Source organism: Populus euphratica, unplaced genomic scaffold, assembly GCF_000495115.2.
Source record: "Populus euphratica unplaced genomic scaffold, PopEup_1.0 scaffold459.1, whole genome shotgun sequence".
NCBI lineage: Eukaryota > Viridiplantae > Streptophyta > Magnoliopsida > Malpighiales > Salicaceae > Populus > Populus euphratica.
In genome coordinates, this window is record NW_011500344.1 from 109717 (window position 1) to 137535 (window position 27819).

Consider the following 27819-nt stretch of genomic DNA (forward strand, 5'->3'; position numbering starts at 1 on the left):
TTGTTATTGTTGTTTTATAATTGTTGTTTATAATTTGTACAATTAACCTCCCTGTGGTTCGACCCCGGTCTTGCCAGGTTATTTATTACTTCGACACTCCTGCACTTGGGAGAAGACATCAATCTTTTCATCGTGTCAAAGAAGAAATAGAAGAGAGGATGAGTTGTCAAGTTTTGATTGATTTTAACATCACTAACAAAATTTTCATCGGCAATTCCATCAATAGAATTAATACATCATAAACATCGATACAATTTTTTTAATATTTTTTATTTCATCATAGAGTTTATCAAAAATGAAAGCCTTAATTTTTAATGGACTAGTCCATCGAAATACCTAAAACCTTTTGTAACTTTCTAAAAAAAATGGCATGTCACCTCTTATGTTGGAAATAAGAGCCTTAATTTTTTTTTATGGACTAGTCCATCACCAATTTTGTCAGAATACTCAAAACCTTCTATAACTTCCTGACAAAAATGACAAGTCAGTCGTTTTGTCTGTCGGCAGTTAAGGAACTTTTTTGTCTTTTTTTACAATCCCCTTACCAACAAAAACATATAACAACAACACTAAGCATATTCAATCTAACAATTGCTCACTTTAAATCCACAACCACAAAAAAAGGTGCAATTATTGAAATAATGAACACATGTCCAAAATTATACAACAAATATAAGTATAATGAATTACAACATGCCAATAAATATCTAATACAATTTCACTTTTATTATACAATGAAACATCATATCTAAATCAATTCAACATCTTTTAATCAGAATCCTTCTCTTTATGGTAATTAAACAAATTAGGTCAAAATCCAGTTGCATACAAGGAGAAGATATATTATGCATGCATGGAAAGCTTAAAATCGAAGAATGTTAAACATTGATTAAGCATTTTAACAACTCAAATAATGAGGTGAAAGTGTTGCTCGTATGAAACATCATTGATTTTCATTGATTGAGTATTTTAACAACGTAAATAATGAGGTGAAAGTTTTGCACACATGAAACAACATTGATTTTCATTGATTAGGCATTTTAACAACACAAATAATGAGGTGAAAGTTTAGTTAATAATTTTTATTTAGTCATGCGTTAGTTACTTTTTGTATTAAGGTGTGTATGTTCATTTTTGAAGAGTTGGAGTTATATTACAGAAAAAATAATAAAGGAAATAAAAAATATTCCAATATATGACCAATCATAATATGAAGGTTTTTGTTGATGATATTATGATAAAGCAAAGTTCACCTACCTAAATGACCTCTATGTTTCGTTTGAACAAATAAGAATACATAACTTCAAAATAAACCCTTTAAAATATGTCTTTAGAGTACAAATAAGTAATTTTTTGGGGATTCTCAGTTCATCAACAAGGCATAAAGATGGAAAAGAATAAAGCACGAGCAATCATGGAAGTATAACCTTTTTGAAATAAAAGGGAATTACAAAGCCTTAATGGGAGGATTAATTTTCTAAAAAGGTTTTTTTTCATATACGATAAGGAATATTAGACTTGTTATTAAGCTACTAAAAAGAAAGAGTTCTGATGAGTTTCAATGAATTGAAAAGCAACAAGTTACCTAGATATAAAAGTTTGTCTAGCCAAATCTCTAGTATTGACCCACCAAGACTTTGAAAGCCATTAAATGATCAATTAACAATATGTTGGCATAAGAAAATGATTGTATATACAAACAAGTTGTGTTATCATAGTCATGTACCCAAAAAGATTAAAGAAATATATATGTAAACTAAGAAATTATGTCAGTCTTTGTATTTTGCTTAAGTAAAATTATATTAGTATATGTTATTTATTAATGTTTATGTAATCTATAAAATAAATTTAATTAAATATATGTTGTCAAAACCTTTTTTAAAGATTGTATTGGAAAATTGATATTAATATTATTTGAATTTATTCTATATTATATGTCATAAAAGCCAAAAAAAAAAGACCAAGTCTTGGTTGATTTCTTAATCGATCATCCATGCATCAACATCAACCATAAATTAGAATAGGATACCAATATGATCATGCAAAACCTATTCCATAAAAATCATGATTTGATGGATCTAACTATAAGAACAAAGCTGGTGAAGTGGTGGTCATTATATCCTCAATAGATCATAATGTGACCTTATTATTTTTGCTTGATTTTTCTTGCATAAACAATCACACTACATTTGAGGCCTTAATTATAGATCTAGAAATACTCATAAAGTTAGAAGCACAATTATTCATATTAATTAGGGATTCATTACTTATTATTAACCATTTATTTTATGAATATAAGTGTGAACACCCAACTCTAAATTCATACCATATTGTTCCCATAAATTTTACTAAGATCTAATCTTTTTTCTTTTCAATGAGAGAAAATCATATAAAAGATAATGATATGGCTCAATATGGATCAGTATACAAAATGATCTTTAATAATCATGGCATTATCCCTATCAAAATCATTAATTCATTAATCATAACTGATATCTAATAGAAATGTCATGAAAAACAAAGCAATATGAATTCTATGGCTGAAAATGCATAAAATAATAATAACAATAACATTACTACTAAAATTTTATCAAATACAAACAAAAGGTCTTAACGACACTAGTGCTATTCATTAACGATGGATTATAAGGTTGAAATCAAATTGTTTTTTTAGATCCTTCAAAGAAAATTTTAAGATCTTTTAAAAATAAAAGTTGATATTATATACTCTTTAAAGATGTATTATACAAAAGGCATATAATTGGAGTTTCTCCTAGATGTTTAAGACTAAATGAAAACTTTTTTTTATCATATTTGAGATTTATGAATGGTTTTATAGAGGTCACAAATCTTACAATAAGATGAGTTGGATTGTTATAAATTATGGATTTTATTGGTTAGACATAACTAAAGATTGCATTAGTTATTCAAAAACATGTCAAAAGTGTTAACAGTTTGGTTCAATCCAAAATATACATTTTAATGAACTCAATGCAATGGTCAAACCATAGTCACTTAAGAATTGGGCATTGGATATAATTGGTAAGATACATCCTCTATTATTAAGAGGATATAATTATATTATAGTTGTCATAGATTACTTTATCAAGTAGTTTGAAGTTATTCCTTATAGATTAATTAATATGAAAATAATGGTCAAAATCAATAAGAAATAGATTATTCATGGATTAGACTCCTAGAAACTATAATTAGTAACCAAAGGTCTCAATATTTACTAGAAAACATGTGAAGTAATTATTATAAGAGTATGGATTGAAAATAATCCACTCTACCTAATATGTCCAACTTATTGAGAGAACAAAATTGATCAATAAAACTATGATCCTTGATATTCAAAAATTAGTTAGGACAATCTTAATTCTTAGCATAATACTTTGTTAGAAGTAAATGGATATGTGAGACTTTACAAAAAACTATCTTAGGAACCTCACTATTTACATTAATGTATGGTTCTAATATCATGTTACCAATAGAGCTCAAGTTATAATCACTCAAAATAGTTGCATAATATAACATGAATATTTTAAACTATCAATCATCCATGTTAGTTGAATTATAGAACCTGGATAAAGTGAGACATTATAAATAAGATCATTTGCTAGCATATGAAATAAAAGGTTTAAAGGAAATATAACAAACATGTTCGATCAAAATATTTCTCATATAATGATCTAATATGGAAAGTCATACTTCTAATTAGCCAAAAGAATTTGAAATAATACAAGTGGTTCCTAGCTAAGATGGTCCATATGTTATTTTTAATGTTCTGAAAAATATGTCTATCATCTAGAAAACTAGAATAAGCAATTACACTATTAATCTATCAATGATTGATATTTAAAGAAATGTTACCCTTACTAGAAAACTTGAGTTCATAAATCACTTTAAGTTTAGGTTGATCATACCTCATGGATACTTAACTGCATTTTAGTATATAATTTAGTTTGAATTGGTGGTTATGTAATTATAGCATGAATTTATACTATTCTATGATCAATCAATATTAAAATAATATTGTTGTTTAAATAATGCAAAGAATAAATTAAATTTATATTTTATAAAATCTAAGTAGATAATCATATTTAGTTTGGAATTCATCCTAGTTCTATTAGACTTCCAAGATGAGTGAACACTAACAATTTCATTCAAAGTTTACCATCTTAAAGGTCTTTATTGTTTACTTTAGAAGATATGATATGATATTTATTGATTTTTAGATAGACATACCTTTATTTGCATAACTCATCACTTCAATATCTTTAAGGTTTACATTAGGTTTAGCCTTAACAAGCTCCTTTCATCCATAGTCAATTCATCTTTTATACAAACCATCTGAATTTCTTGAAACTCAACTTTTAAATATGCATCTTTAAAAGATTGGTTGGTCTTCTAAACATCTCAATATTCAATTTTCTAAGATTCTTTTTGGGTTTTAAAAGATTCATAGACATCCTATAATATGTTATTGTAGTTTTTTAGTATTAATAAGGAGATTAATATCTTTTTATTATTGTACTAAGACTTACCTTGTATTATGATCCAACAAATCTTTTAAAGTATTAGAAAAGAGAGTCATTTAAAAACTGCTTCAAGTAACTATTATAAATGTTATTGCTTAAAACATTATCTTTAAGGGAAAGAATAATAATATCCTTTTTTCATACTGGCTAACAAAAACTCTCTTGGTTGATTGTCTTTTCATACTATATCTTAAAATATTAGACATGTATTAGTGAATGAGTAGATATTTAAGAGAGCATATCGTTTACAATTCCATGATATAAAGAAAAAGTTATATGTGAACACTAATAAAAATTAAAAGCTTCTTGAAATAATACTAGGAACTTGTATGCTAACTTGGATAAATCAATAGATGCACCATGACCTCTTATCCTTTACCAAGAGAACCTCTTATCCTTTACCAGGAGATGCAGGAGCAATGGTGTAGTGGTATTCTAGTGTTATGGTAGAAGAGGGAACTTTAGCCTTAAAGACTAGTTTACTAAATTAATATAATAGGATTGATCAATGACATAAGCTAAACTTTTGGGTTATTCTTAATATAGTTACCCTCTAGGATAACCTCATGTCATGGAAATGGAAGGACAAGATCACTCAAGACATCAATTGGTTGTGAGGCTTATGTGTTATTGAAATCTTTATTCCTTCTTTATTTTTCTTTAATGCTACTCTTTTCTAAATTAGATACATTCTTAATATAGATTTTACCTTATCAAAAACAACTTTTTAATATTCACCTTCAACATGAAAGGCATGTACCCTACGAGATTCCATTATTAAAGGCTTAAAAAAACTAGTTTTAGAAATAAATTTAGTAGTAATAAATGGTAAAGGATTTCTCTCAATAGTAGTGAGATCTAGTTTAATATATTTAGAATGACCAATAATAAGAGAAGGAAGTATTTCAAAAACTTAACTCTTTGAAACTTTAAAAATTACTATAGTAATAAGAGTTAAAATTATTTTTTAAGAAAAAGCTTTTTATTGAAGGATATCTTGAATAACAAACCTTTGTTAGCATTTTTATACAAGGAACCAAAAATAAAGTACAACAAGAACAATTAATGTCTACTAAAAAATAAAATAAGGTTTGGATTATGTTTGGGCTTAAGTTAGAACATGATTGACCTTAGAATTTTTTTATGGGCTAGGTAAGGCCAAGTTTGGATGGTGTCTAGGTTAAGTCCATCTACTTTTCCTAATCCAACTAGATTATTCAAGATTTTATATAAGCTTAGGTCTTATCAAGATAATCTAAACTAGGCATTTAGGTATTTTTCAAGAACTGAAAAGAATAAATAAAAATAAAAAGATCAAAAATCATGTAGAAAAAAGATAATTTATTGCAAATTGAAAAAAAAATATCCATAGTAGTAGAGAGAAAGAGAGGGATGTACTTTGCAAAAAAGAGAAATAAAGATGATGATATTGTGGTGACCTAATGGGTAAGTTTGTTAAATACACAAACATAGATTACATTAATTTATCTTTTATTAGATAATTGTCTTTTTTAGAAATGACTAAAAGATTAGCCTGCATTGTGTCTTAGGTCAGATCATCTTTTTTTTCAATCTTAAAAAAAATATAAAGACATCATGAAGTTAAAAATCTCACTCGTATTAGACAAAATATTTTTAAAATATTAAGATGGCTACATATTTGATTGATTTAAGTCAATCATAGTTAACTTGCAAAACTTGTGAAGTAGAGTATAAAATTGTGATAACCTTATGAAACACAAATTAAAATAAATTATTAAACCTAATTTTAATTAACTAAAGATTAAAGGTAAAAAAAAACTATTCAATTAAAAAACCCAAAAAATAACTTGAGAAAATCTAGATTTCTAGGTTATGCTACAATGCAAGTCTAACCAAATTTTTTTCTAACATAAAAAAATGATGTTCATGTAATTGTAATGTTTTTAAAGAAACAATAAAAATTTTAGATCTAAGTTATTGAACTCACTAGATATAAGATTATTGGGGCTACTTATTATGATAATAGTGATTGTTTTATGAAAAATCATGTATTATCTTGACATTTTTAATTTTTAAATTAATTTTCTCGTTAATATTGAATGAGAGTTTTAATATAATTTTCTCAAATTTATTGCTCTTATTTTTTTCATATAAGGTATATAAAAATGATTGATTTATTATTTTTTTAATGTTTTAATTAAAAATTGATTTCAAGATTATAATATATTTTTACATAAACATCAACACTTCTCATTAAAAAAAATCATGTTTTCATCGAAATAAAAAAAGAATTAAATGAACAAAAAAATTAAGTTTTTGATTAAAAATATATTCTTTTGCTTTTTAATTCAAATTATTATTGTTTTTATGACCATATATTCTTGATTGTTGTTAATTTTATTCAATGAAACTATGTTGTTAGTAAAGAAAAACTCATTTATTTTTATCAAAACAAAGACTCGCATTAATAAAAAAAAAAAATAGCTTTCATGAAAAGAATACTTTTTTTCTCTATTATTTTGATAAATATTTATTTTTATTATAGAACAATTAAATAAAAACATTTAAGAAGTTACCGTGTGATATGATTGGATGAGTTAAAAGATTAGGAATTTCTTTTTCTTCTTCATTTACACACTAATAGTTAGTCTTATGTTTTCGTCATTCAAGTTTTAACAATAACAAAATCAAATTTACCAAAGAAGTAAAGAACCAAGACTTAGTCTTTAGCCATAAACATAAGATTATGTCCAAAGTTTTGAACCCTTAAAATTAAAAGTTGAAATTATTTTTTTTAAAAAAAAGCTTTTCATTAAAAGAAATCTTAAATAACAAAAATTTATTAATATTTTTATATTAAGAATCAAAAGATAAAGTACAACAAGAGAACAATTGATGTCTACTAGAAAATAAAATAAGGTTTGCATTATATTTAGGTTTAAGTTAAAACATGTTTTACCTTCTAGTTTTTTTATGGCTAGGTAAGGCTAAGTTTGGATGGCGTCTAGATCAAGTCCATCTACTTTTCCTTAGCCCAACCCTGCTAGACTAAATTATTGAGGACTTTATATAAGTTTAAGTCTTACCAAGAGAATCTAAACTTAGCTTTTAAATAAACTTAGCTTTTAGGTATTTTCAAGTATCAAAAAAAATAAATAAATAAACCTCATGTAGAAAGAAGATAATCTATTGCAAATTGGAAAAAAATATTTGTAGTAATAAAGAGAGAAAAAGAGATGTACTTTGCAATAGAGAGAAATAAAGATGATGATATTATGGTGATCTAATGGGTAAATTTGTTAAATGCATAAACATGTATTACATTAATTTCTTTTTTATTAGATAATTATCTTCTTTAGAAATGACCAGATCCTTGGTTCGTATTGTGTTTTAGGTCAGATCATTTTTTTTACAATCTTAAGAAAAATATAAAGATATCATGAAGTCAAAAATCCCACACGTACTAGAAGAAATATTTTTAAAATATTGAGATGGCTACACATTTGGTTGATTTAAGTTAATTATAGTTAACTTGTAAAACTTATGAAGTAGAGTATAAAATTGTGATAACTTTATGAAACGCAAATTAAAATAAATTATTAAACCTAATTTTAATTAACCAAAGATTAAAGGTAAAAAAAACTATTCAATTAAAAAACCCGAAAAATAACTTGAGTAAATCTAGATTTCTAGCTTATGCTACAATGCAAGTCTAACCAAATTTTTTTCTAACATGAAAAAAATTATGTTCATGTAATTGTAATGTTTTTAAAGAAACAATAAAAATCTTAGATTTGAGTTATTGACCTCACTAGATATAAGATTATTGGGGCTATTTATTATGATAATAGTGATTGTTTTATGAAAAATCATGTATTATCTTGATATTTTTAATTTTTAAATTAATTTCCTTGTTAATATTGAATAAGAGTTTTAATATAATTTTCTCAAATTTATTGCTCTTATTTTTTTCATATAAGGTATATAAAAATGATTGATTTATTATTTTTTTAATATTTTAATTAAAAATTGATTTCATGATTATAATATCTTTTTACATAAACATCAACGCTTCTCAAAAAAAAAAATCATGTTTTCATCAAAATAAAAAAGAATTAAATGAACAACAAAATTAAGATTTTGATTAAAAATATATTCTTTTGCTTTTTAATTCAAATTATTATTGTTTTTATGACCATATATTCTTGATTGTTGTTAATTTTATTCAACAAAAATTATGTGTTAAAAAAAATTCATTTATTTTTATCAAAACAAAAACTCGTATCAATAAAAAAAAATAGTTTTATGAAAAGATTAATTTTTTTCTCTATCATTTTGATAAATATTTATTTTTATTATAAAACAGTTAAATAAAAACATTTAAATAGAAACATTATTAAAAATTTCCATGTGATATGATTTGATAAGTTAAAAGATTAGGAATTTCTTTTTCTTCATTTACACACTTATTGTTAGTCTTCTTTTTTTGTCATTAATGTTTTAACAATAACAAAACCAAATTTACCCTAAAAAGCATAGAACCAAATTCTTGGTCTTTAACCATAAACATAAGATTATGTCCAAAGTTTCGAACCCTTAAAATTGAAAGACCTTGTCCATCCTAAGATAGCCGTAGCTTAAAATGTAATACAAGACAAATTAAAAACAAAATCTCCATTTTCAACCTAAATTTAAATGTCTTTCTAATGCTTATAATTGCATTTTGACTCGAAATATAAAGTAATGGTAAGTTGGTAAATTGAAAGAACACACTGGTTAGACAAAAGGAAAACAATCAATTATTTTATAAATAAATGGGGAAACAAAATGGTTTATTAAATCCAAGGTGCTTCTTAATGGAAAGTGAATCATCTATGTGTTGAGTGCTCATTGAGTCTCCTCCAACTCTACTGGAATCATAACTTGACCAGCATTTTTGTACAAAGTTCCATGCACCAAATCTTGTTACCAATCCTCACTGCAACTCCCCGACAGGTGCCTCATTGAGCCATAGAAAATGGATGAAATCATACAATTTTGCGCTTACACTCACCTGCAAAGCTTTCAAGTTAACATTCCCATGGTTGCAGCCATACAGAATTACAGAAGAAAATATTCACAACAGACAGAAACATCACCTTGTACGGTGTTGGGTTCAGCCGCCTCATGTGATCAGGACGCATTCTCTCAAGCTGCTTGATACAGCGATCTCTAATGTCCTGCAGAGGTGGTAAATCTTCTCTCGGTTTATCTGCGAGAATCAAAAAATCATTGGAAGCTGCATGGATGAAGTAAGCTGAGCCTGTTGGTATAGTATGTGGACAAACAATGTTAAACTTGGGTTTGATACAATGCTGAGTCCTGAAATTTCATCTTAACCACAAACTAAATCATTGCATGTTTAGAAATAATCATGTCCTACATGTGCTAGCCTTTGTAAAGATGCAAATCCCCAAAACAACTTATTCAATAATGATCTCACGTGCTAAATTACCACTTGATTTAAGTTATTTTTTTAACTTCTGACTTGTAGAAAAGTCATGGATATGTTTGTTAGAAACAACTTTTGGCTTTAAATTAAAAATGTTTGTAGTAAAATTGAGTCCAGATTTAAAAATACTTGTTACAAATTCTAACTTATACTACCTCTGTTTTTTTTTTTATATAAAAAAAAATGCTTTAGGTCAATTTTACCAAAACATAATTCTAACTTAAAGTCATTTTAACTTATTTTTATCATAAATTATTTATGAAAAACAATTTTTGAATTATGAATCAAAGTCAAAAAATTGTTTTTTCATTCGTTAGGCTAAATGGACCCTAAATATGTTTAGGTCATAGAAACCCCTACCTGAGCTCCCAGGCCAGTAACACTTCAGAAGCTCCTCAACCTGCTGTGGAACCACATACGCTCTCTTGGATTCATTAAAAGGATGGCGACATAGTATCCGTTCTCCCACCTGAAAGTTCAGAAAAGGAAGAAATTATGTTTTTTCCTTCATCCAATCACCATAACGAGTCAACTCTATCCAGACAAGCAGCTCAATCACGTGTTAAAAAGGGGACAAAAAGTGCATGGCATCAAAAGTTTGTGACCGTTGATGTTGATGAGGAACTCTTATGACCAACCCAGTAAAACTAATGTAAAAATCAACAACTGAGATCTCACCAGACTCTGAAGTCCATTATATTCTAATATTTGCACTCACAATTTAATTTTTGTATATGAAATAATAGCAACAATGATTTGGAATACCAACCCCTCAGCTTGCTCAGGGAAAAAATCTTTGATAAAAAGATCATGTCAGCACTCTCAGAATACATATTGATAAATAACAAATATATACAACAATGGTGGTGGTACTTAGCGTAAATCAAAGATTTGAGCACATGGAGCACTTTGATGATAAATCCATTACTCAATGCACTACCTTTGGAGATGGTTCATTTTCCCCCGTCATTATGTCCACCAGTGGATAGCCTTCTCTTCCATACAATCTATAACTCCGTTTTTTGCATGGTATAGAAACCTAGTAAAATAATGAAGGGGAACAAAAATCAGTGATTCAATAAAAATTAACGGAAGTTTCTTTGACTTGGATCAAACCTTTGAAACATCTTCAGAAAGTTTGATGCGAGGCTGATTGTTTATTTCAACAAGCTTGAAGACACAACCCAAAGCAGCTTGAGCATAGCAAGTTACAAGATAGGTTCCAATTCCATATGCATCAACTTCATGACCCTGTGCAGCCAAAAAATGCTATTCCAATTAAAAATTGAGGTCCAACAAAATGCAGGTCTGCCTTTTTCTTCTCTGTTGTTAAAACAGTTTCATCATAAACATACATGATTTAACATGCTACGACGGATAAGCAACATAAATTCTTAGTAAGAGCAATTTACAACTATATGTTGCTTCCAGGGTGTTTGGGAGTATGGTAGCAGTTGTTTTTCAAAGCGTTTTTCGCTTGAAAATACATCAAAATATTTTTTTTATTTTTAAAAATCATTTATAATATCAATACATCAAAATGATTTGAAAATACCAAAAAAATATTAATTTGAAACAAAGAAAAAAAATTAAAATTTTTAATTTTTTTCAAAAGCGCTTTTAAAATACAAAAAGAAACAGGCTTTGAATAATGGAAATTTTATTCATGCTGCTGTAAAAACATTTGAAAACCAGATCAGCAACAATTTTGGCATTTAATGTTTGACCAAAACATTTTTCAACTAAATAACTCTCCAACATAATAAAATACATAAATTCCTAATCTCTGTGTTAAGAATGTCCCGTGTGGAGAAAAGGCATGGAAGCAGATGCCAAAGGAGTGTTGAAAGGCACATGAAGATAACAACAGAACAGATTATGTAGGGCATTGGATGACGGATTATTAAAACACACATTATGTGGCTTTTTTAAGTTTTTTTATCTTTAGTAATTAAGAGAAGTTGTATGAATAAAGATCCTAATTCATGGTGTAAAAACTGAAACACAATATTTTGAGCCCTTTCTGTATTTGAAAACTGTAAACCGTTACTTAATTATCTCAGTTAAATGTATAAATTGCCCCAGGCTTGAAGTAAAATTAGTGGAATTCAGCTATGACATCTTAACATAGCATGCAGCTAAGTAAGACAGCTCAGATGCCAGATATTTGTCTGAAATTTTCCTGGTTGCTCAGCAGCGTATGATCATGCCAGGAGCAAACCCACAATGCCAGAGAATTTTCATGTGAAACCACTCTAAAACATGCTCTATAGACTAACCAATCCCTTCACTGAGCTCCAAAACAGGTAACATAAGTAATTTGCTCAGAGCACCAGAGCAGTTTTATTGCAGAATGATTACCTGTTTGTTTAAAGCATCTAAAGTTTCCTCATTGAGGTCATTACTAGCAGTAATGCTCATCTTTCCAAAACCAGGAACTCCAAATTCTTTCTCAATGGCTCTAAAGAACTTCCGGGCCTCACAAGACAAATATGCTAGATCACCAGAATCTAATCTAATGCCTGCCGCTTTATATCTGCAAAGTAAACCATCTAAAATCACCAGTGTAAATTGAGTACTATTAAAAGGTCACCATAGAGAAACAATAAAACATTTTCAGAAAGCTATGCAAATAAAAGACTAGACAATTGAACCACAAGCTAATGTGACAATGATTAATGATTAATGATGAATGATATCTGGAGTTTTCTCATCAATGCCTTTGGTTTAAGATAGAAATTGCTGTTGGAGGTGAATCATTGGAAATGGCTGTGAGAAACTGATGCATCGACCTCTGGAAAATGTTGCATGAAGCTTGTAAAACGTAGCAAATCGTTAAACTGTATATTGCAAATATCTGGTTGAATCCTGAATCACAGGAATATTCAGTTGAAGCCCCAGTTGAAGGGAAAACAGGGCCAAAGGAGGAGATACCAAGACATTGGTATAAATCAATAGGATGGCAGAAGCCATCTGTTAGATGTGAAGACATGTGATTTCAATGTTAGATAGGTTTGTGAAACTGAAAGCATGAACCAAAGTGGAGGCAGCGACACAGTTTCAGAATATGTGCTGCCATTTATGCCTGCTACGGGCCTATTTGAAAGTGTGATAGAAATTGTTTTTCAAATTACTTTTTACTTGGAAATACATCAAAATCATGTTTCTTTGTTTTTAAAGATTTATTTTTGATATCAGCACATCAAAACAATCCAAAAACACAAAAAAAAAAAAAAAAATTTGAAGCTAAAACAAAATTCAAAAGTTTTCAAAAGCATGGTTGGACCGCAATGCCAAATAGAGCCTAATAATTTGAATTGCCTAATATTGTCATTGAGCTTTTGAGAGAGATACTATTACCCAAACATGATGAAAAGAATGGAATGAGAAATTTAAGGAACAAAATAAAGAAAAAACTGTATGTTTAAGTACCCATGATAGAAGAAGAAAAGGGAATTTTGCTTAGTAAGAATTCCAATACACTCATAAACCTTATGACTTACCCAAGATCATTAAGTGCAAGAGCAACTGCACAAAAGTTAGGGATTCCACTCCTCATAACCTGGTAAAGAAACCAAACAGATTAAAAAAGCAATCTTAACTGCTATAAAGTGATAATTAATTAAAGCAACCACACCACTTAAATTTTAAGACAAAAGTTCAAACTGCAGCAAAAAGAAAGTGCAACATATAATTAACCTTTGCTGGTCACGGAAACATTATAAGAGTTCTTGCACCATTTCATAATGGAAAAGTTTAGTGTCTATTCTGTAGAATGCCACATGCTTGATGATGCAAAATATAAACATCAGCATTTTGAGAAGAAGAGTTATACATATTAGAAAGCAGAGGTGAATTGGAATAAATTTTCAGAGGTTATAGACCTTGATAAGATTTCCCTTCATCTTGACATTCAGATTCTGTCACATTTACAGATTACTAGATATATGATTTGTAAAATAACAACTTAGCTTATTAACAAGACAGAGTGCAGGATGCAGCATAAAGTAAAGACAGCATATAATTAAACTTTCCAGATATTTTGCCTAAAGATTCATTGTGGTTAGGCTACATTGTTTGCTATTTTGGAAAATTAAGGGAACATGTTAACTAAATACAAATTTTCCAAAATAGAAAACAATGGCCTTTTTTTTAACAAGGACCTTGTTTGGCTTAGGTTGAAAATATGTAAAGGAATGGCCATAAATATTAGGCGAACCAAACACGACCTTTATTTTAATAGTGGAGAATTCGGAAAAGGATTTGGAAAACAACCATTTCGGTGTTTTCCAATTTTCTAGAAAAATGGAGAATTAGAAAAGATGTTTTCAAAAAACAATTTTCATTCCCAATTAATAACATGTTCTCTTTAGTCTTCTGTTTCTTAGAAAAAAATTCCAGAGAACTTTTTTCACAAGTAAATGGAACCTTAATGTCTCAATTCATTCAAAAGAACATGGTTTTTTATACTTTCAAGATATTGAGTGGCCTGGATGACAGGTGTTTTGAGAAGATGAACTTCATAAACAATGCCTGCAAATTTGAATAGAGTTTAAGAGGTTACTGAAATTTGATCAAACAATTGTTGACTTTGGCTTGTTCTTAACAATATTTCGTGCTAAACATGTACACAGGTTTTCTGTGAGGGATTATCCTGATCACCCAGGATTGTATGTCCATCTTAACTTCAATATTGAGAATCTAAAGAAAAGCACAACATCAACCAGCAAGATGTCAAATCTAGATAAATAAATTGGAAAAAAAAAAAAGAAAAGGAAAAAACGTTTATCCAGGAAACAGTTATTGAAAGATAGGCTTAGTCCAGGGAAATGAAACATAGCAACCTGGAAGAAAAAACTACACTCACGTCATATGTGTCAACAAGAGCTAAAAAGCTTATAGGGAACGCCAAGGCATATGAGGTGAAAGCTGCCAGCTCACTTTGATTGGTCTCACCAAAAATACCACGTAATGAACTTGACCACTGCATAGCATGAACCATATTAATCAAAGTACAAAAATTTAAAGGAAAAAAAAAAGTGAAAGGGAGCATAATAAGCAAATGAAGAATGAATTATAGGATCAAGCCATTGTTCATACCAATTAGCTGTCAAGGAAGTAGGAAAATATATTTATCAATGTTAGATATTAAAATGGCTTGCAGTGCTAGATTTTCTCAGTGTGATAGTATCTGCTATGAACCATTGAGTTCCCAAAAAACAAAATCTTGGCACTTCTTTAGAAGTAATCAGCATTGTTTTCCAAAAACACTATTCCCAAAAACAAAATGCACTTTCTGGAATCTAAACTATATGTAGAACAAAAAAAATCTTTCCGCAATCTGAATTTAGAGTAAAAAATCACGTGTGCTCCTAGAAACCTCAACAAGGTTATAACAAGTGGAGAGAGAAAGAGAGTGCACTTTTATGATAATATCAAGATTGTTTAACATAAATAAGTTCACATGAAATGCACAAATATAACTGCTAGCATAAATAACAGAAGAAGTTTTTCATCTTTTAGAACTTGAAAAAAATTGGACCTCGGTCCCTTTTTTCTCATCTGTTTCTTTTTTTCTTTTTCTATTTTTTTTTTAAGTATGCTAACTGATCATTCTAGATTACACAACTCACATCTATAGAAGTTTGATCAAAAAATTAAAAACTTCCATATTTACTTTGCTTGTATTTCTAACCCACACTGACAAAAGATGGATCCATAAGCCACACAACTAGTTATCGCAAAATAAATGAAAGAGTACTTATTTTGTGCTATCTAGGCAAACATTTTCAAGAAGAACATTGGATGAACAACTTTTGACGAATTATCAAAATGAATGCAGCGGGCCATTGAAGAAGACCTGGATTTTACTTAACCATGTCTGAGCTAAACTGACAAGGTCCTCACAACTTCTTGATCCATCAGCACTTCGAAGCGACTTGTCTACGATCTCATCAGGGCTCTGCAAACAACTGGATAATTTAGATGAAAGATTGGCTAAACCTAAAGCAAGGAAATAATATCATTTAACGCACATTGCATACATGTATAAACATTGGCACAAGCATGTGAAATACCGCAGAAAAAGAAACAGGCCTATTATTTGAGAGAGAAAGAGTGGTGTCAAAGGAGAAAATTTATCTTAAGAATTAACATTCAAGACTGCACAAAATGACCACAATATAATTCTAAGCACATGCATATAAAAAAAAAAAAAATTGTTAATTGAAATGCAACTATGAAGCATATATGATGAAACGCACATAATCTCAATTGCACTGAAATTCACTTTGTAAAGATAAAAATGGATGTCTTATAATGCTCTTTGAGATTAATTTACAACCATATATGAGCTGACAAATGCATGGGAATGTGTTCCACGCAGAGGTATCCCAAATAACCGTCCAGCTGCAACATTGCTGCCAAAACAAAAGGCAGAAGTAGGCAAATATCAATTAAGATGTCGAAAAACAGCCATAGTATCATGGAAAGAAATGTGATTTTTGCATGCAATTTTATTTATCCATGTTGCATAAAAGAAACCCAAATTATCATTTGGTTGCTAATTACAAAGGCCTATTGGCTTCTAAGAAATTTGTTGCTGACAAATCAGTTATGGGGCCATGCATGGAGTAAAAATGAATGCATTAAAATACCTCCGGCCATATCTCACTGACTCAAATTCAGAAACATAACTTTTCCAGCACCAGAATGCTATTCCTACCCTATTTTAGGAACAAGGGCAGTTTAGACCTCACTTTAACCAGTTTGAAAGGAAGCAGAAATTTTTTTTGCTATCAAATTCATGTACCAAGTAAACCAAGGTATTTTTCTCAGCTGTGAAGAAGCTCCTTGTCTCAGTTGTGTTCCTTTCCCTGAAGGCACAATGAGAGACAATGATTTCGTAAACCATGCACTGAGTAAATCAAGATATTTTTCTCATCTTTGAAGAAGCTCCCTGTCTTGGTTTTTCATCCATTTCCTAAAGGCATAATTAGAACCATTGAGCTATGTCCACCCAAACCAACCTTGAATCACCTTAGCCAAAGCACATGTTAACTGATTTTGAAGAAACTCATATGCTGAAATTGAATTGTACACTAAAAAAATTTTTGTAGTTGATCATCATAGCTGTGTTATCTACTGGCTACTACTCCATACTTTAAGAGTCTGTTGTCAAGAAGGATGGATTGGGAGAAGGACAGGGAAGAGAGGAGAAAGGATGGTTTACCATCCCTCTAGTAGTTTGGCTAACAGAGGCGAAGGATAAGAGTCAATCCATTCAAATTGAAAGCATTGAAAATTATAATCAAATAGAAGGATAGGAGCCAATCCACCTAAATTGTAAGGGTTGGAAATTATAAGTGAGGAAAGATTCTTTCGATTCTTATCCTTATTGCCAAATAATATATACACTCCATCCCTTCTCTCCAATCCCTCCCCCTCCTAACAACCAGAGTGAAAGATTATATTTGGATTCAAGAAATATTAAAGTGGCACTTAACATGGAAAGATAATGCTTAAAATGAATCATTGTATGATTAGAAGGCATAGGATCCATCCATAAGAGAGATGAACCACTGCATGATACAAAAATGCAGCAACGTAAATGTTTAGAATTACCTTGTTGCATCAAATCCTCCAAGGTAGCAATATTTTGATGCTGATATCCCACCATCAGGTCCCTATGCATAAACAATAAGCTTTCTCATAAAGATAACTCAAGCCAGCTTTAAAACATAAAAAGGAATCAAAATACAGTCAGCAACCTGAGCCCGTCGAAGCCCGAACTCAAGAAGAATTTTTGATTTTCCAGCAACAAATCGATGCCTAGCTGCATTTGTTGCCACTAAAGATGCAAAATTGATAAGATTCACTAATGGGGTTTCCAGCAATTGCGCCACCTACAACATCATTAAATGATTAAGATCAACTTGAGAGAAAATGGTGCAGGTAAACCATGAACAAGAAAATAGAGGAAAAAACAGTTTGATGGTACTCACAGCAATTGGTCCTTCTATTCTTAGCAAGGGTACCTTGGGGAAGACAACTGAACCCTCTGCAATGGAATACACTTCAACTTCTGAGCAGTCCAATCCTCTAAGATAATCGAAGAAACCATCCTGCCAGATCCTATATTTAGTTCTTCTCTTCAGAATTAAAAGAGAGTTCCCATGAAACACGAATTCTAGAAAGAGAGAAGTGCTCTCATCACATGCCTGAACTTTTCCAATTTTTACTCTACAGAATAAATTTATAAATTATTTTGGACTGAGTTGAAGATTGTTACTGGTCAGCCTCGTTTACCTCACATGAACCAGGAAGACTTTCACGGATGAAAGAGATTTCATCCTCGGTAAACTTGAAATTCGCAATTAACCTAATGCATTCTTCTAAACCAGCAAAGACTGTATATTCGCCACCAAATGGATTCTTCCGAAAATATAGATCGAACCTGAGAACCGCATAGCACAAAGATTAACAAGCTCCTTGATCAGTACATTCAACCATAAGTATTAGCTTCGCAATATGGAAACGACTGCGTACCCACAAGGGGATCTGCATAAAAAGAAGCTCAAAGATAAAGATAAAATAAAGACCCGGCAAGCTATAAGACTGACATAAACACCTTGAAAGGGCTTTTAGGAAGACTTACTAGTATTTGACCACGGCCTTCCTTACTGCCTTAATTTTTTCGTTTCGAGGTTAAATTCAGGTCGATGAATTATGAGATAATTAGCTTCTTATACTTCAATAATCTAAAGTCACATTCTAGGATATCCTTGAATTTTAAAAAAGAATGGCCGCCCTTAGCATGATATCTTCTTCCAACTAATTACAAGGTGTCAAATTCTAATTACTTATTTATTTATTTATCCATTAAAAATGGAAACTTGACAAAGACTTCCAAATTCAAATGAAAAACCCCAAAGAAATTAAATTATCTTAGGAATTTTTCTTTTTATTAAAAAAAGCGAAAGAATTTCAAGTTTAAAGCAAAACTCCAGTTGAAAACTCGAAAGTAATCAGGCAAATTAATTCTTCAGTCAAATTTAATACAATATCATTAACTAACCGATGGAATATTAATTGAGTAGGATTAAGGAAAAAAACAGCTAAAACTCCAATTCCCTCAACCACCAAATAATAAATAACTAACTAAAAGAGAATCTATGGAAAGGAAAAGAAAAGAAGAACAAAAGCAAAGCACTTACACAGCTCGCTCTTGATGTTTATTGGCTTTCCAATAAGCATAAGCCATTGTGAACTGATAAAGGTCCGTCAAAAGGGGTGTTACCATCGGGTTCGTCGGTCCCTCCACAACGCCGCCCGAACAATTCCCATTCGCTTTCACCTGCTGATCCATCTCTGTCTGTCTTTCTTTCTTTCTTTCTAAGGCTCTGCTGCTTTTATGTTCAGTGATGCATATATACAAATATTGTGCGTGTAGAGGGAGAAAGAGAAAGACCGTACGTGAGAGAGAAGAAAAGAAGAGGCGTATGTGAAGTGAAAACTGACTGTCGAGAGAGAGAGAGAGAGAGAGAGAGACCGTTATAATAATAGGGTGGTGGTGGTAGTGGTGGCGGTGGGGGCGGCTGCGCCTTGTGGAACTGGAATGTTGTTTTAACGGGAAAATGAAAAAGACAAGGACAGCAGCTGTGGAAAAGATAAGTGTTTAACACGATGTACTTGTCCTCTTTTTGTTCGATAATTCTTGGAAACCGAAACCACCTGGCCTTTTTCCTCTATTTTTCGATCTAAAGATACTACTGTAATAATAACAATAATAAGAGATTATAATAATAATTAAAATTTAAAATATTATTTTTTAAAAATATATTAAAATAATATTTTTTTAATTTTAAAAAAATTTACATCAAAATAATTTTAAACGTAAAAATATTTTAAAACACGAAAACATTATCTAAAAATGTACTATGTGTTTGGTAATGTGTAAAAACGTTTTTTAATTAAAATAATGTTGGTTTATATTTTTTTCTAATAATAAAATTAATAAAAATATTTAAAAATTATTTTAATATTTTTAAAATAAAAATAATTTAAAAAAAAAAATCTAGAAACATGAAAAAAAAAATATTATCTTTAATTAAATCACCTCTAAGTTAATTTATTTTTTTCATCAAACTATGTCATTAATATATATATACTGAATGCGATAAAAATAGCTAATTAGACTATTTTTATTCATTTTTTAATAAAAATAAAGGAATTAAAAGTTTTGAAACTCTAAATTATTTATCTTTTTGCCTTGATATTTAGTTAAATTATATTATATATTATATAATCCACTAAAAAAAGGTACATTTTCATCTTCTCTTTTTTTAAAAAAATTTCAGCCTATATTTTTTTGTTTTTTTATTTGAATATTTTTTATCTAATTTCAAGAGATAACATTTTAAATTGTTGTAGAAAAACATAATTAAAAATAAAAGAATCATAATCTAAAACATGAGAAAATACATGATCAATCTTAAAAGTTTTTGATATCTTTATTTTTATTTTTATTTAAAAATTTATTTTATTTATTTTTTTATTTTTAAATTTAAAAAAAAAAACCAATTAAAAAACAATAAAATTATTAATAGGCCATGATTCGACCATTAAAAAAACAATTTTATGTCAATAGGTTCCTTTTCTCAAGAAGATTTCATTGGACGTGGTTATTCCTTTCAAATATGGCAAGAAAGACAAATTGAGTTCCTTTTAAAAATTATTTTTAATATCACCATATTAAAATAATTTAATAATATAAAAATATATAATTTTAAGTAAAAATTTTAATTTTTTTAAAAAATACTCTTAAAATCGGATACAAAATATAGTTAGGCAGCCCCAATCTAAACAAGATGACTAGCACTGTGGGCTTGTAAAGATGCAAGTGCCTCGCCTGTCCTAATAGCCGCACCTTTTTTATTTAATTAACTTGCTGTTAATTTTTCATTTTCTTCTCTGATGAATAGTACTGTACTGCCTTTCGCTTTCACCAATTTTGCTGAATTATCTTTGGCTCACTTTCTATTATCTGAGGCTGCGGTTTGCTTTCATTTCGGGAGCCACTAAATTTGCCAGACCCTGACCCCTTCATGCTGCGTTGGCTTGGCAGAGCTGCTCGTTCGTCTTTATTTTAGCACGCAAGGTTTTAAAGACGTAAAAGAATCAATACATCAAGAAACAGTCGATGTTCGAGGCAGAAAGGGTAATCAAGCTGTTCCATGGAACTTTGTTCCAGGTTCAAGATGAAGGATTACGTGCACTCTCACAAATATAGTTGAAATATTGGCAGATATATCTATAGGATCTGACATGATCCTTCTTCCTTTTTTGTCCTGATTCTTCTTCCATTTATGAGTTGATTCCAACATTATTCTTAGGAGAAATATCAAAGATGTATCTAGAATTATTCTTGTAATCAATGCACTTCTTGTATATATATGTGATGGAATGTAATACAAAAAAACATGAAATACAATACAATCTTTCTCTGATATTCTTTCTAAGTCTTCTTTTCTTCATGGTATTAGAGTTGGTTCATACTTCCCAGTCTCATATAATAATTGTTTAGATGGCTTCCCGTAGAATGGAGAATATGGAAAGTTCTATTGCTCCTTCTTCATTCAACCAACATTTGTATTCTGATTTGAATCTTCCTAATATGAATTCAAATCAACGTCTGTGTTCTGTTCAATTAAATGAGTTCAATCATCTTCCTTGATCAAGGGCTGTGTCATTAGCGATTGGTGGAAGATCATGTCAACTCTCCCCAATATAAATCATGGTTTGCTAACGATCAAATGGTCAAGTCAAGGCTACTCAACATTATGGAACCACACATCACTAAAATCTTTAGTTATTCTGAATCTGCTGCAGATTTATGGGATGCAGTCAAAGAGATGTATGGAAATTAGAATAATGTTGTCGGTGTGTTTCAGCTTAAGAAAGATATTTCATGTTTACACCAAGAAGGAAAATCATTTGTCCAATACCTTGGAAATATGAAAAAAATGTGGAATGAATTGGCAATCTATCGACCTTACACCATAAATGCTGCAACCTTACTGAAACAAGCTGAAGAAGATAAAATCTTCCAACTTTTAGCTAATTTATCTCATGACTATGAAGATCTTCGTAGCTGTATACTCATGAACTCTGAATTACCATCCTTCGCACATGTGTGCGCGACTATTCAAGGGGAGGAAACTAGAAGAAAGGTTATGAACTTACACCATAGATGTTCCCTTCTTCCCATTTAAACTACTCTCTGTTGGAAGCAGATTTCTCTAAAGCCCGAGCTTTTGTATCCCATCAAAGACGTTATGAAGAGAAAAGGTATAAGAGTAGAAGATATGATTGAAATGTAACCACTGCAACAATCTTAGACACTCAGTTGAACGATGTTGGGATCTTCATCCTGAACTAAAACCAAAGTTTTTAAAAAATAGCAAGGGAGGACATAAGCCTTTTCAACCATCAAGGTATAAAGCCAACTCTGTGAACTCTGTGACCAACCAGTCTGCAAATGGATTGCCAACATTCACTTCTAGTCCAGTCGACCTCATCAACGAATTTGCATCTTATCTTCATACAAAGCAGCGTGCAAAACAGAGTGGAGTGATTTAGAGGAGAACAAAGATTCATCAGCACTGATTGGTCAGTTTGTAGGATTTCTAGCTGCAAATAAAAATATCCCAGCTCTGGATGTACCAGGTATTTTGAATGCCTTTTCTTATGCTCTTATTGTAAGTAATTTGCATGATTTTTGGATCATAGATTCAGGTGCCACTGATCACATAACCAACAAATACAATCAATTGCTTGACTTTAACAATTTTTCTCCACCATCTCAAATATCCGTTGCCAATGGTAAATATGTACCAGTTTTTGGGGAAGGGAAAATTAAATTACTCTCTCAAACAATTGCATCTCCAGCCTTGTATGTTCCCTCCTTCCCATTTAAACTACTCTCTGTTGGAAGAATTACAACATCATTAAATTGTCATGTTGTTTTCTCTCCTTATAATGTTTTATTTCAGGATCTAGTCACCAAGAAGATGATTGGTGAAGGATTCTTCTTTCAAGGTCTCTATTACTTTTCTAAAGATCTTTGCATACCCAAGAATTTTCAAGTTACTCGCTGTTTAGCTTCAGAGCCACAGTTATGGCATCAGCGTTTGGCACATCCTTCAGAGCCTATTTTGGCAAAACTGTTTCCAAATTTGAATAGCAAATCAATAAACTGTGATGTTTACGCTTTGTCAAAATCTACTCGTTTACCATTTCCTTCTTCCACATCTTATTCAGTTAAACTATTTGATGTAGTTCATTCGGATATTTGGGGACTTGTCATTGAGTCTTTTGATGGTTATAAATACTTTGTTACATTTGTTGATGATTTCTCTCGTTTTACTTGGCTATATTTGTTAAAAGCAAAAAGTGAAATTGTCACTGTATTTCAAGATTTCCATCATTTGGTTCATACTCAATTCTCATCCAAAATCAAAATTCTACAATCAGATAATGGCTCTGAATATATGTCTAATATCATGATACAATATTTGAGCATGCATAGAATTATTCACCAAACTAGTTTTGTCCATACTCCACAACAAAACGGGATAGCAGAGTGAAAGAACCGAGACTTACTAGAGAAAACAAGATCACTGATGTTTCAAATGCATATTCCCAAAATGTTTTGGTCTCAAGGGGTACTCACAACTGCTTACCTTATAAACAGATTGCCTAGTAAAAATCTAACATTTAATTATCTAGCTGAGTTATTGACAGGGAAGAAGCCATCTCTATTGCATCTTAAAGTCTTTGGTTGTTCTTGTTATGTGTACATTCCATCCTCTCAGCATGACAAATTGGATCACAGACAGTCAAATGTATGTTCTTGGGCTATTCTCCAACACAAAAGGGATATAAGTGTTACAATCACACAACTCATAAGCTTGTTGTTACCAGGGATGTTCGGTTTGATGAACACATATCTTATTATTCCTCTTCCAGTGAGATCGCCAATCAGGGGGAGTCTTCATCAGCTTTATTTCCATTGCCTACTCCAGTAGTTAAGGCATATTGCCCAGAACAGTCTTACTGTAATGCAAGAATGGACATCCATACTGATCCTATTTTGGCCATAACAGACGAGGTTGATCTGCAAATTGAACATTAGGAGCACCTTCGTTCCTCCTTCAAGCGTAATCCTACTTGTAACCGTAGACCATCATCCAGGCTTCATGATTATGTGACGTATATAGTGAAGCATCCTGTAACCAATGCTCTAGCATATCATAGATTGTCTTCATCTTATGGAGCTTATCTCAGCATTATCGCCAAAGCAACAGAACCATGCAGTTTTAATGAAGCCTGTCATCAAACAGTTTGGCGAAAGGCTATGCATGAGGAGCTTCAAGCTTTTGATGCCAAACACACTTGGAGTATTGTATCACTTCCAAAGAATAAAAAGGTTGTTGGAAGTCGTTGGGTATACAAGATCAAATTCAAAACAGATGGTTCCATTGAAAAACATAAAGCAAGATTGGTCGCTCAAGGCTTCACTCAAACATATGGCATAGACTACAAGGAAACTTTTGCGCCAGTTGCAAAAATGAACACCATTCGCACTCTGCTCTCAGTTGCTATAAATCATGGCTAGTTTTTATCTTAAATGGACATCAAGAATGTTTTTTTACACGGCGATCTCCAAGAAGAAGTGTACATGAAGTTACCACCCGGCCATCCTCGGAGTAATGATCCACAACTGGTCTGCAAATTGCATAAATCTATCTATGGCTTGAAACAATCTCCCCATGCTTGGTATGCTAAGTTGAGCACTATACTTACTGAACTTGGGTTCACTAGAAGCAATGCTGACCACTCACTATTTGTTCGTATTAAGCCTAATGAAAGGTTGGTGGTTTTAATTTATGTTGATGATCTTATTGTTACCGGTAATAATCATGCAGCTATTACCACTCTTAAGAGTATTCTTCATCAGCGATTTGTTATTAAAGACCTTGGTGTTCTTAGATATTTTCTTGGCATAGAGATGGCTACTTCTCACAAAGGATTGTTTTTTAATCAATGCAAATATGTGCTGGACTTGTTGCATGAAGCTGATATGCTTGATTGCAAACCTGCAAAAACACCTCTGGATAGCAAACTTCAGCTAACTTTGGATGGGGACTCTTTTGATCAACCTCAACTTTATCAAAAATTAGTGGGCAAGCTTATCTATCTTACCATTACATGGCCTGATCTAAGTCATTCGGTTAGTATTGTCAGTCAATTCATGCACTCACCTACTGTAGCCCATATGATGATCGTCAAACGGATCCTTCGATATCTTAAGGGCACTATTGGACGTGGAATTCTTATGCAAAACCATGGTCACACACAGATACTCGGTTACACTGACGCAGATTGGGCAGGAAATATTCTTGATCGCAAATCTACTACGAGGTATTGTATCTTTGTTGGAGGAAATCTAGTTTCATGGAAAAGTAAAAACAATTAGTCGTTGCTCGTTCCAGCGCTGAAGCTGAATATCGCGTCATGGCTTCCACTGCATCTGAACTTATATGGCTGAAAGCATTGTTAACTGATTTAGGTTTCTTTCACCCTCAACCTATGTCCCTTTGCTGCGATAATCAAGCCGCAATTCATATTGCTTCCAATCCAGTATTTCATGAACGAACCAAACACATCGAAGTCGATTGTCATTATGTTAGGGAGCAAGTTCAATCGCAAATGATTGTCACTCAATATACTAGGAGCTAGGATCAACTTGCAGATTTATTCACCAAAGCCTTGCCCTCTGCCCAATTTTAATTGTTACTTTCCAAGCTAGGATCAATCAATCTTCTTGATCCAGCTTGAGGGGGGGTATTGGCAGATATATCTATAGGATCTGATATGATCCTTCTTCTTTTTTTATCATGATTCTTCTTAAATAAGTTGATTCCAGCATTATTCTTAGGAGAAATATCAGGGATGTAGCTAGAATTATTCTTGCAATCAATGCACTTCTTGTATATATATGTGAGGGAATGTAATACAAAAAAAACATGAAATATAATACAATCTTTCTCTGTTATTATTTCTAAGTCTTCTTTTCTTAATGAAAAATAAAATATGAGAACATGAAGGAGATTAAGCAAAAACATTAGTCAATATATATTTCACAAATCCTCATCATCGTTTTCATTAATATACCAGCTAAAGCAAAATGCTACCAAGTTCTCTGTTTAGTTGCAGCTAAAAGCACGTCTAGGATGCCTATCTTCTGGTGGAGGCCCTTCACGATAACATAAACAAACATAAAATATTGCTCAAGGCAATCTAGCTACGCCAAATCCCAACAGTTAGACAGTAAAATCAGCCTGACATGTTTCAAATATCTAGTTTTTCTATCTCTATTTCATGATTGCCCGCGCCTCTTCCTGTTCGAGTGCCAAGTCAAATTAAGACATGAATACAACAGCTAAATGAAAATGAATTTATGAAACCTATTCAAATCTTGAGAAAGTAGAAGATTGTGCTCCATATTCTCCAAGCACACGCCTTCATTCTGGTCTCTTCCTATCACGCAAGCTTCTAGAGAGAAACTGTCCTTCAAGTCACATGCTTGTATCCCAAAGGGAAGTGATGTTGTAACTGCGGCTGCCAACTCAAATTCTTTTAGAGAACACAGAAATGTCAGGCCACTTTTAACTGTATGGAGGAGGGGGGGTCACAGGCACAGCATACCCACCTGATGGACTCCTTTCAGCATGACATGCATTCAATTGCTGGCCTGGTAAAATGTCTTTCCTCCAAGTTTCCTTCAAATTGTGTGCATTTAAGATAGCTTGATTAGGATTGCTGCATCTACATATGCATTTGCTACCATAGGGATCATTTTCAAAGTTACCTCAGAAGAGACATGAAGTGGAAAGGGGCTGAAATGAGCCTGGATAGTTGATTGGAAACCAGATGAGGTTTCAGAATGTATTGGATTTGATGCCTGGTTTGAAGAAGTGCAATGGTCTGGAAGAGTAAGCATGGTCTGTAGCCGAGCTTCTCCATCCATAGGAACAGAGGTTGTCATATTCATATGCTTAGATCCAATTTCTTCATCGAATCCCATTCTCACCTGAGAGAGTTGTGATGGCTGCAGTACACCAGGTAAAAACATTGGATGCAAACTTGTTCCATTTCTCATTGATAGCATCTGGAACATGAAACATCATCGAGGCAAATCAGAAATAAACTCAGTTTCACCTTCACCTTTTCATTTTCTTTCTAAAATGTCATCACCCTACTAGACTTAGGATTTAATGGAGAAGACCAAGAAAAAAAATAGTTCCTGCCGGGGGATCAAATCCAAGGACTAATCAAATTACATCAGGAAAGCAATTCATACAGAGCAGAGACACGCGTTTATTTGACTGCAAATGATGCTTTTGGAGGAACATTAAATTACGTAACACAGAATATTAGCTCATGAAACTATGAAAGTAACATTTACATGGAATGTTTTGATTTTTCCAAACAACAGTCAATGCAACTTACTTAAAGGAATTGATAATGAGAACGAAAACCGGGGCGTTTTCTGTGGAAACTCACCTTAACGAACAAATAAAGAGATCGATTGGCTTGCTCTCAGCATTAAATGACAGGCCATAATGAAATCATCTAGAAAAAATAAGTACTAAATAATGCATAATCGCTAAATAATTCATTCTTTGTGGTTCTAATTATCTCTCAACCTTCACCCCCCCCCCCCCAAAAAAAAAAAAAAAA

The 27819-nt window shown here is 31.3% G+C and overlaps 2 protein-coding genes and 1 long non-coding RNA gene across 4 annotated transcripts; 1 reads left to right on the plus strand and 2 right to left on the minus strand.

Moving 5' to 3' along the window:
• Window positions 1-9299: 9299 nt before the first annotated feature.
• LOC105113871 (nicotinate phosphoribosyltransferase-like) lies at window positions 9300-19738 on the minus strand. The gene is made up of 15 exons (XM_011010220.1): window positions 19230-19738; window positions 18322-18469; window positions 18018-18137; window positions 17784-17918; window positions 17638-17699; window positions 16358-16433; window positions 15875-15976; window positions 14882-14998; window positions 13518-13576; window positions 12376-12550; window positions 11131-11265; window positions 10955-11053; window positions 10375-10483; window positions 9662-9774; window positions 9300-9576 (listed from the first exon to the last, which is right to left on the minus strand). Exons 1-15 carry the CDS (start codon window positions 19379-19381, stop codon window positions 9499-9501), a joined length of 1680 nt encoding a protein of 559 aa, XP_011008522.1. The 5' UTR covers window positions 19382-19738; the 3' UTR covers window positions 9300-9498.
• A 6449-nt stretch (window positions 19739-26187) lies between these two features.
• On the minus strand, window positions 26188-27175 carry LOC105113873 (uncharacterized). 2 transcript variants are annotated; one of them, XM_011010222.1, is made up of 4 exons: window positions 26948-27175; window positions 26789-26858; window positions 26544-26712; window positions 26188-26332 (listed from the first exon to the last, which is right to left on the minus strand). In XM_011010222.1, the coding sequence occupies exons 1-4, from the start codon at window positions 27161-27163 to the stop codon at window positions 26314-26316; spliced, it is 474 nt and encodes a 157-aa protein (XP_011008524.1). In that variant the 5' UTR covers window positions 27164-27175; the 3' UTR covers window positions 26188-26313. The 2 variants fall into 2 exon arrangements, with proteins under 2 accessions (XP_011008524.1, XP_011008523.1); XM_011010221.1 differs by having other exon boundaries at window positions 26188-26488.
• Window positions 26706-27302, plus strand: LOC105113872 (uncharacterized). Its single transcript, XR_840037.1, has 2 exons — window positions 26706-26833; window positions 26929-27302. It is a non-coding gene; the product is annotated as an uncharacterized LOC105113872 (long non-coding RNA).
• Window positions 27303-27819: the final 517 nt, after the last annotated feature.

Excerpts from the sequence above, each read along its gene's own strand:
- LOC105113871 (XM_011010220.1), bottom strand. The coding sequence starts at position 19,381 with ATGGATCAGCAGGTGAAAGCGAATGGGAATTGTTCGGGCGGCGTTGTG. Across the intron at positions 13,577-14,881 it reads CTCTTGTTGACACATATGAC|GTTATGAGGAGTGGAATCCC; the intron begins GTGAGTGTAGTT and ends TTTCTTTACCAG. Across the intron at positions 10,484-10,954 it reads AAAATGAACCATCTCCAAAG|GTGGGAGAACGGATACTATG; the intron begins GTAGTGCATTGA and ends CTGAACTTTCAG.
- LOC105113873 (XM_011010221.1), bottom strand. The coding sequence starts at position 27,163 with ATGGGATTCGATGAAGAAATTGGATCTAAGCATATGAATATGACAACC. Across the intron at positions 26,859-26,947 it reads CACTTCATGTCTCTTCTGAG|GAAACTTGGAGGAAAGACAT; the intron begins GTAACTTTGAAA and ends CACAATTTGAAG. Across the intron at positions 26,489-26,543 it reads CTTTCTCAAGATTTGAATAG|CACTCGAACAGGAAGAGGCG; the intron begins GTTTCATAAATT and ends AATTTGACTTGG.